At 33.0% G+C, this 10,477-nt stretch overlaps 1 protein-coding gene and 1 long non-coding RNA gene across 2 annotated transcripts; both read right to left on the bottom strand.

Moving 5' to 3' along the window:
• Positions 1-414: 414 nt before the first annotated feature.
• On the bottom strand, positions 415-1,210 carry LOC110880129. The gene is made up of 3 exons (XR_002559214.2): positions 1,007-1,210; positions 843-907; positions 415-693 (listed from the first exon to the last, which is right to left on the bottom strand). It is a non-coding gene; the product is annotated as an uncharacterized LOC110880129 (long non-coding RNA).
• Positions 1,211-7,328: 6,118 nt separating this feature from the next.
• On the bottom strand, positions 7,329-8,780 carry LOC110880127 (auxin-responsive protein IAA1). The gene is made up of 5 exons (XM_022128697.2): positions 8,491-8,780; positions 8,210-8,394; positions 7,992-8,103; positions 7,832-7,896; positions 7,329-7,682 (listed from the first exon to the last, which is right to left on the bottom strand). Exons 1-5 carry the CDS (start codon positions 8,694-8,696, stop codon positions 7,663-7,665), a joined length of 588 nt encoding a protein of 195 aa, XP_021984389.1. The 5' UTR covers positions 8,697-8,780; the 3' UTR covers positions 7,329-7,662.
• Positions 8,781-10,477: the final 1,697 nt, after the last annotated feature.

A 10,477-nucleotide genomic window follows, 5' to 3' on the forward strand; every position in this document is an offset into this window, starting at 1 on the left:
TCTATTAACGAGAAGGGCATTTTGGTCATTTTATATGGTCGAATTGCCCTTCTAGTTAACAGACTTACATATAAAATGACCAAATTGTCTTTATCGTTAACGAAAAAAAACGGATAAAGTTAAACTAGTAGACTACAATGGCAACGGTGAAATCTTTTTTGACCCACAGGCAAAAAATGAAATCCTTGAACTAAACTGGCAAAATAACGCAAACCACAGTGACTAAAATCGCATTTAACTCTTTATAAAAATAAAGCTAGTGGTGATTTGAATATAATAAAACGGGTTATTTGATCATTATTCATAGTAGAATAGAATGGTTTAAAGTGAATAGGATAACCAACACAACAGATTACTATCTTCCATAACAATTTCTTATTTGCACTGTCTTGTTTTAAATATTGACACGGATACTACTATTTAACCAATGTTTAATTTTCATTTGGTACTTGTTCGATGAAATGCCACATAGATGATAGAACTACAACATCCTTCTCAATGTGTAAGCAAATCATTCATGTGCATTTTATGTACTATAATAATATCCCTAGCTAATTTTTAACTATTCCCCTAATCATGTAAAAAATTACAAAACAATTTTCCTCTATAAACAACTACACCAAAAGTTTCCAACTCCCAATCTTCGATGCCCATCGTCTAAAATCTCGCCTTGTTAACACTTCTCCAACAATTCTACATCATTAAGAAAACAAAATCATAGATCAGATCAGATATTATCATAGGTTGCCAAAATTCAAGTTTTTACTTAACTAGTTTTATACCTGTCCGGGTATTCTAATGTCACGTTTAAGAAAATAAAGCTAGTGGTCATTTATATATACCTGAACCATTAACCGCTTCCGAGTTCTTCATTAATCTTATTCTTTTACATGATTCAACAAACATCCTGCAAACCACACACAAAAGTGTTGATTATTAATTTCCAAATTAAATTAAGAACCAAACGAACTATATATGTTAATGTACATATATGAATAATACTTACATCCATGGAACATCACCAACTAACATCCATTTATATAAGATGCAGATCTGGAGTGACGGGATGAAGTTGAAAGGGGGAGAAAGCGGTCAAGATGCAGGTGTGTATTTATTGATTGATTTTTGTTTTTTTGGTTTAGATCATGTGTGAACCTTCAACTATGGGTTTATTACAGTTGGACCTTGTGGTTTTTATATTGAGAAATGATGAATAATTTAATGGTTATTTGAAGGGAGTGTGAATGTATGATTCTGATGCCCACAGCATGTAAATGTTCCTCCTGCACGTTGGAAAAATTCTTAGAACTGTGGGTATGTATGAGATTGAAACAAATGGTATTAAATGAAAGCCAAAAGAATAAAGGAAGTAAGGATTATTACTCTTAAAAGAGTAAATTATGATTTTTGTTTTTTTTTTTAACATATGAGACCTCAATGTCTTTTTTTTCTAACTCTTTTGGCCCCTAACATTAACCTCGTCAATTAAATGTTAGGGGCCAAAAGGGTTAGAAAAAAGACGTTAGGGGTCAATAGGGATAGAAAAAAAGACGTTGGGGGCTCAGATATTAAAAAATTCTTTTTTGGGCTAAAAAGGGTAAAAATGATATAATTACAGAGGCCAAAATCGTAATTTACTCTTCTTAAAAATGATTAGAGTAAATTACTATTTTGGCCCATGTTGTTTAACCAATTTAACCGTTTCAGCCTACAAATGAATCTTTTAACATATCAAACACTGATGTTGCATTTTTTTTAACGGTTTTAGCTTCTAACACTAACTTTGTTATTTTTGCAGTTAAGTGTAAGAGTAATTAGGTAATTATATACCTTAGGGGCTGTTTTTGACAGTTACAAAGTTCTTTTAAAATTTAAGAGGTTATTAATGCAATTACTCAAGTTTTTTTATTAATATCTTTATTTTCACAATTATTATTTAACAAAATATGTTTTATATATACAAATATATATGTATTTTCATTCAACGTTTGTTTTTATTAAAAGTCGTTTTTAAAATAATTTGGTTTTTAACATTTTTTTAAACCGTCTATCGTTTTTAAATTATTCATTTTTAAACCGCTTGTTTATTAAAATCGTTCTTTTTTAAAGTTGTCTGTCTTTTAAAGATTTTTTTAAAACGATTCATTTTATACCGCTCTTTTTAAATCATTCTTTTAACTTTTTTAAACAATTCGTTATTTTAAGTTGTTAATTTTTAAAAGCATTTCAATTTAAACCGTTCTTTTTAGAACCGTTTTTGAAATCTTTCATTTTTGAAACTTTGTATTCAGTTTACTTATAGCCATTAGGGAAAAAAAACCTTCAGAAAATGAATGATTTTAACATTCGAATAAATTTAAAAACGATTGATTTTAAACGAACGAGTGGTTTAAAAACGAAGATTAAAAATGACGTTCATAAAAAACAAAACCTTTAAAAAAATAAGTTAACGAGTGAAAGCAACCAGAAAATGCACGAATTTAATAAACGAAAGGTTAAAAAATAACGAATTTTGAATAAACAAACGGTCTAAAGAAATGGAAGATTTGAAAAAGAAATAAATCATTCTAAAAAAGTTTAAAAATGAACGAGCTTTTGCAAATTTTTTGTTATAATGCTTCTTTTTTTTTCAAATCTTCCATTTCTTTTGTTTTGGGTTGATTGTAGTTAATCATATGCTAATCATAATGAGGTTAAGGCATTTGAAACTTCCGTTCATAAGGTTGATTGTAGTTGATTAATGCCCAATGCTCCTACGGTAGCGGATTTACGCCGGAGGTGGCGGGTTCGAGGTGGCGGATTTACCAATGGCCACCAGCCCGCATTCTAACCCGGAGGTGGCGGGTTCGAGTCTTGCTCGTTCCCAATGCCCCTACGGTAGCGGATTTACCCCCAGACTCAGGCTTGCTGGGTGGCGGTCTGCGAGGTGGGATCACCTCGGCGGATGGAAGGACCGTGGAATATTCCCCCCCCCCCCCCTTCAAATGTAGGGTTTTTATTGGTTGCAAAAGAAATCCACACACACCCCATGCTTCTCCCATTCATGCCTGTTATACTACTCACGCCCAACATCCCAAGCCCTTAGCACCCCTCTTTGGCGCCATCCTATGTTCCTAACGGTGTTTACGCCTTTCCATGCTGAGGTGTACGTGGGCATCAGCAGTGGCGCAACTATGAAGGGGCCAGAGGGGGCGCCCGACCCCCCGAACTTTCGCTCAGTAGTGTTATATATGTACGTTTCGTATAGAATTGTTTAGGTATATACGTTTTCGACCCCCCGGTTTTATAAAAAAATATTTTTTTTAGGTATATACTTTTAGGTCCGGTGACTTCCGACCCCCCGGTGGAAATTTTCAAGCTTCGCCACTGGGCTTCAGCCCACTAAACTCAATCTAATATTCTAGTTTCTAAGTCTTACCGAACCTTAGGTCAACGCAAAATAACTTGTTATTTTTATCGATCACATTGCCAGTCTAATGGAGTTATTTTGAGATATAAGTCGCATAGAGAACAAAACAAAACTCCGGCATTGTGGAGTTAGGAAATTACCTATATATTAAAAATGAAACGTAAGGAACAGTAACATTATCTCAATCTTTGAAATTATACCACATAGCAACGCAAGTAATTATACTGTTTATATTGCTTTTTATACACGTGGTAAGTAAATTATATTTTACTTGAATGAGATTTTATATACACAACAATTTTTGTTTTTTTTTTTTTGTCGTTTTCTGTAATGAATGAATTGTAGCATGTACAATTAACTTGGATATTTAAAGTATGGAAGAGCAAATGGTATAAAATTCTGTAATCAAACCGGTATCGTATCGATATCAAATTTACTATACCAAATCATTTTCGATACCAATTTGGTACCCACCTTTTGCCATTTTCAGAATCGTTACTTTCGGTACTGGTCAGGCACCATTACTGTATTTACTGATTATTACCTCCAAATACCATATTGTATCGTACCGAGCATTTTTGGTATCGGTACCTAATTTCGATGATTTTCGGGATCAGTACTTTCACTGCCGTTACCGGTACCGAGCTCATCCATATTTTAACGTGTTAGTACCGTAATAACTGAACTGAAAACAATCGAATTTCCAACGTGTAGGACGTGTGAGTGTTACTATTATATATTGGATTATTTAAAAATGCTTTTTTTAGAACGGAGTGACTACCGTTACTACGTCATTTTTATCTATGTTTTGATATTTGGTATCTGCTTGCCGTTTCCGGCACGCATTTTGCAGATGTTGGATCCCCGCCGCAACGCGCGGGTGGAAAATCTACTAGTTAGTATTAAGCTTTTCTATTTCTTGATAAGATCTAACCCCCATAGTTTGAATCCCCTGCTTGTTCAACGGGCTAATGTTATGAATTTGGATGAGGATTTGAGTCTTGTATACAAGTCTGATATTTCACGGTTAAGAGCAATGCATTTATATATTAGATTTTATATTAAGAGTGTAAATTATACAACATTTATAGCTCAACAAGCTATTGCTAGAGAGCCTTGAGTTAATTACTTAATTTCATTAGAATAATAGGTAGAAAAAGTATACAAGATCAACAAGAAGTGGAAAAATCACGAAAATAACTTCTTTTCGGCCTAATATACATTTATAGTAATACCAAAATAAATTCACACATATAACCATAATAAGTTATAAGTTACGTGACTTTAAAAAGTACATAATGCTTCATGTGACAAGCGAAAAGGTACTTTTAGAGGATATATGAGTATGAAAAATTATATACTTGAATCAGGTAAGAGCAAATAAAAATGTATTTAGGAATTAGTGGCGGACTCGGAACTTTTTTCTAATGGGGTCCGGTGTTCAAAATTTTAATAACAAAATGTTAAAATTTTCGGGTCGGGTCAGAGCGAAGTTTGAATTAGATTAAAAAAAAAAACAGGGTATACAAGCATTGAACTCATGACCTCTTGTTGTTAAAGAAAGATGTTTACCACTACACCAGCTTTCATTTTCATTCTATGGTGTCCACATAATTGTATTTATGGGGTCCTTGTAAAATTTAATATACTGGATCTACTAATTTTTTTAAAAACATTGGGGTCCGTGGACCCCGACCCGTTCAATGTGGGTCCGTCCCTGTTAGGAATACAATAATATACGAAATAGATACTCGAATTAGATTCATGTAACATTTGTTATGCATAGGGGTGTAAACAAGTCCAGAGGCTCGAGAGCTACTCGTGATCGGCTCGGTTAAAAGCTCGAACAAGCCGGACCTTAACGAGCCCGAGCCTGAAATAGTGTTCGTTTAGTTATCGAGTTTAAGCTGGAGCCTAATATATAAAACTCATTTAGGATCGCGAGCCTAAAAAGGCCCAAAAAAGTTTTTGTTTTTTTATATGTAATATATTAATAATAATAAAGATAATAACATTGGCGAGCCGAGCTTTGGCTCGTTTAAGCGATATTGAAGCAAACTCGAGCCAAACTTTTAGCTCATTTGATATTGCTCTCAAATAGCTCGAGCCGAGCTCCAGCTTCGGGTTTTACTCGCTAGTCGAGCTTGAGTTACTCTCCAACACATGGACAACAACTGGGTTTTGTGACTAACATGTTACGACTTTTTCTTTTTATTAATAAATAATGAACAAACCCAAGAATTACGAAGACTCTAACCATCTATTTATACAAAAACAAAGTTGTTCCCTAAGCTACCTAACGAAATATAAAACGTCTAAAAATAAGGAAATCAATAATGACTCAAAAGCCTTTCCTAATAAATTCAATATTTAACTAGAACACCACCATACCTTCATCGTTCTTGGTTCAACAATTCAGCCCCGATCTGTACCCCTTAGGTCTTGGATTCCAAGCAACATTCTTCTTTGATCCATCAACCCGTTCACGATCTTCGATTTCTTGCACCCGCAACTTCTCTTGTGTCTCATGCTGGCCCAACCAACTTGCTACTCTCTTGTCTCGGCTTGAACTCCCTCTCAATTTGTGACTTAGAATTTGGGCTAGCATCATCTTGCATTGGCCCAAAATACAACCCAACATTACAAGCCCATTAGTATATGCAGCACATCTTTTTCAAAGAATACCACCATAAAAATTCATGCACTTAGCAGCCCATTTAGGGTAACCCAACACATTATTCCACCGACTCGGTTCAAATTTGTTTCAAAATAAAGAATAAGGAAACTTAAAATCTTTTACAAAAAATCGTACTCCTAATTAAGGTTGCAAACAAACCAAACGTTCGGTGAACAGTTCATGAACCGGTGAGCGGGAAATTCGTTTGTGTTCGTTCGTCTATTAAACAATCGGACATGAACAGGAAATTTCATTCGTTTAGTTAAATAAACGAACATGAACAAAGGCCGTGTTCGTTCATTTATCTTCTTGAACGTTCGGAAATGTGTTTGTTTGTGTTCGATATCAATAGTTCATTAGTGTTTTTAATTTTTATATTTCATTTAAATAATTCAAAATTCCGACAAATAAATATTTAATAAGTGTCAGTTTATTATATATTATATATCAGTTCATGAACGTTTGTTTGTGTTTATTTGTTTCCATTTGTGTTAATAAACATTAGTTTGTGCTTATTTGTGTTCATCAACGTTTGTTGCCTAAAATTAACAAACACAAACAAGTTCTTTTCTTAACAAACGCACACGAACATAAAATCTCGTTCGGTAACTGTTCATGAATAGTTCGTGAACACATATATTTCTTAACAAACGAACACGAACTTGTTCAAATTTATAGTTTGTGTGCAAGTTTAGTTCAAAGTTTCATTTTTCGCTTGTGGACTTGTGGGTCTAAAAAGGTTTCACCATTGCCATTTTAGTCCACTGAGTTAACTTCATCCATTATTTCTATTAACAAGAAGGACATTTCGGTCATTTTATATGGCCGAGTTGCCATTCTAGTTAACAAATTACATATAAAATGACCGAATTACCTTTATCGTTAACGGAAAAAATGGATGAAGTTAACCTAGTGGACTAAAATGGCAACAGTGAAATCTTTTTGGTCCCACAGGCAAAAGATGAAACCTTTAATTAAACTGATAAAATAGCAGAAACCACAGTGACTAAAATGACTAAAAATAAAGCTAGCGGTGATTTGAATATAATAAAACGGGTTAATTGATCATTATTCATGGTAGAATAGAATGGTTTAAAGTGAACAGGATAACCAACACAACAGATTACTGTCTTCCATGTGTAACCGTAACAATTTCTTATTTGCACTGTCATGTTTTAAATATTGACACGGATACTATTTAACCAATGTTTAATTTTCATTTGGTACGCACACCACTTGTTTGATGAAATGCAACATAGATGATAGAATTACAACATCCTTCTCAATGTGTTGTTTATGAGTCCAATGTTACGAAAGTGGACCTATGGAACTGAAGATCCCAGATGACAACTTCCAGACCCATTAACTTCATATTCTCATTGTGGGAAGATTTTTATCAACTAATATTTGTAAGCAAATCACTCATTTGCATTTTATGTACTATAATATCCCTAGCTAATTTTTAACTATTCCCCTAATCATGTAAAAAATTACAAACAATTTTCCTCTATAAACAACTACACCAAAAGTTTCCAACTCCCAATCTTCGATGCCCATCGTCCAAAATCTCGCCTTGTTAACACTTCTCCAACAATTCTACATCATTAAGAAAACAAAATCATAGATCAGATAAGATATTATCATAGGTTACCAAAATTTAAGTTTTTACTTAACTAGTTTTATACCTGTCCGGGTATTCTAATGTCACGTTTAAAAAAATAAAACTAGTGGTCATTTATATATACCTGATCCATTAACCGCTTCCGAGTTCTTCATTAATCTTATTCTTTTACATGATTCAACAAACATCCTGCAAACCACACACACAAAAGTGTTGATTAATTTCCAAATTAAATTATGAACCAAACGAACGATATATGTTAATGTACATATATGAATACTTACATCCATGGAACATCACCAACTAACATCCAGTCTCCCTCTTTATCTTCATACGTCGGAACGTACTCCATTCCATTCACCGGATCCATCAGCTTCCTCTCATTCAATACATTTCCTGCAACAAGCAATATATATTCAACACATTATTAACAATTGAACTGATGCTGATAATTTCATAAAGCTATATGAATATATGATCATTAGTCTATCTATGTACTTACTGATGGTGAAACAGGAGAACAGATGTTCAAAACCGCACAGAAGTTGCTGATAACCTGAATACAATTCCAGATCTACTTTTCTCAAATACGGAGCTCCGTCAACCGCCACCTTTACGTATTTACAATCCTTCTTCATCATGTTTTTCCGGTGAGATCTAACCGGCGGCCATCCTACCACTCGTTCTCTGTACATTCGTTCCATTTGATTAGTAATTAATCGGATATAGATTGCTAAAATGAAGTACAAAACGTGTAATTTTCTCTATACTCTAATAACTTACTTCGCCGGAGTAGATCTCGTTACGACGGAACATTCTGTATCAGACTCATCGTTTCCGCCTAATTTCAGATCTGTCAGATCGGAAAACCTGCGTTTCGTAGATTTTGCTTCTGATTTTTGAGATTCACCTGGTAATCGTAACGTGAGCTCTGTATCGGCGGTGGTAGGTGGTGGTTCCGACGTGACGGTGGAAGTTTCCGATGACATATTTGAAAAGTTTGTTGTAACTGAAATGTTATGGGTGTAACTGTTTTGAAAAAGTTAGTTGTGTGAGAAATTTGATTGACGTGTTGTGAGTTTTAGTGAAGTTATATAAATAGTGTTGAACCATTGGAAGTGTGACACGTGTGATGTTTAGTAGTGGTTGAGATTCCTCCATGTAAAAAAAAAAAAAAAAAAAAAAAAAAACCATAAACATGCGAGTGCCTCACTGGGCTTTTGTTGCACTGATTTTTGAGTAGAGTATCATACCAAAATATCTTCCATACATTAAAATTAAAAAAAGGTTTAAGATAGAACGATGGATATATTAGGACATGAATATCAAGATGGAAAGAGATGTTTGATTTCTTTACGATAATGTATCCTTTTTATCTCACTTTTTTTTCTCCTTAATTGGGACGTTTATATAAACACGTTCATGAAAAGAGATACACACATTATAATGTAGTTTACATATATTCTTAAGCCATGTTTGGCTAAGCTTTTCAAAAGAGCATATGACTAACACCCCCTTAATCACTTTAAAATTCATGATATCGATTATGGGACTTTATCATTTGCTCGAATGTGTAGTTTAAGTAAAAAAAAAAAAAAAAACAAATACAGTTACATAATTAAAAACTAAATGAGATATCTTATTAGAGTTAACAAGTCTAAGATGAGCTTTAGCCTTTAAGTGTTTCAACGGAATTTTGAATTAGCTAAACTCTGTCGTTTCGTTAAATTAAATTCCGTATGTCTTGTGACTAAATTAAATTCAATATTTATTTTTAAGAAAGGTTTGTATGATAGCAACATTGGCATAGACTGTTGATCTTTTTAATGTTAATTGAAAATTTTTAAGACAAACATACAATTAGCATTATAATTATAAAATTGATTTTATGATATAATAATGAAGATAGGGGAGTATATGGCCATAAACCGAAGCAGTATAGTGAGATTCATGCATCCTCAATTCTGTGGGCACAAAATCAATTTTCAAACCTCATATCTTATAACCAAAGACACTCTTTCATCATCATTCTAATTTCTTATACCAAACATATATTTCTTTAATTTCCTAGCACCTTGTGGATAAAAAAAAACTAATATTCCATTCATTTCAAAATATGTGCATCAGACAAACAACACAATTTCCGAAAGTGTAATTGATACATTATATAATAAACATTAAACAAGTACTGATTTTACCCCTTAAAATACACATGGTTTTAAAAAAATAAAAAAAACCAAGTACTGTTTTTACCCCTTAAAATTTACCCCTTAAAATACACATGGTTTAAAAAAAAAAACAACTACTGTTTTTACCCCTTAAAATACACATGGTTTTAAAAAATATTTAATTTATATGGTTTAATGATTAAAGTAGAATTTTGTAAGCGAACATTTATTTTGTGACAAAACAAAATTAAAATGTTAAATATTAAGTGTACGAGTTAGTGGTTATAGTGGATGTTATCGATGATATTTTTTTACATATCCATTTAAGATAAATTTATGTTTGCTAAATTTTAGTTTTGATCATATTCTTGTTTGTAAATACCATCATAATCAAAATCGATTTTTCTTGTTCGATTTTGATTCTTATCATATTTAATATTGTATGTTACAAGGCTGTTTAATTAGCTCAACACCCGCTCGAAAATATCTCTCAAAATTGTCTTGGTTACAAATGAGCCAACTTGGCACAGTTTGTAAACAAATCGAGTATGACTTGACCTTACCTCGGCTCGGATTTTTAAGTTAAGCAAAAAAATTAATGT

Source organism: Helianthus annuus, chromosome 9 (assembly GCF_002127325.2).
Source record: "Helianthus annuus cultivar XRQ/B chromosome 9, HanXRQr2.0-SUNRISE, whole genome shotgun sequence".
NCBI classification, from domain to species: Eukaryota; Viridiplantae; Streptophyta; class Magnoliopsida; order Asterales; family Asteraceae; genus Helianthus; species Helianthus annuus.

Excerpts from the sequence above, each read along its gene's own strand:
- LOC110880127 (XM_022128697.2), bottom strand. The coding sequence starts at position 8,696 with ATGTCATCGGAAACTTCCACCGTCACGTCGGAACCACCACCTACCACC. Across the intron at positions 8,395-8,490 it reads ACGAGATCTACTCCGGCGAA|AGAACGAGTGGTAGGATGGC; the intron begins GTAAGTTATTAG and ends ACGAATGTACAG. Across the intron at positions 7,683-7,831 it reads GGAAGCGGTTAATGGATCAG|AATTGTTGGAGAAGTGTTAA; the intron begins GTATATATAAAT and ends TTAATGATGTAG.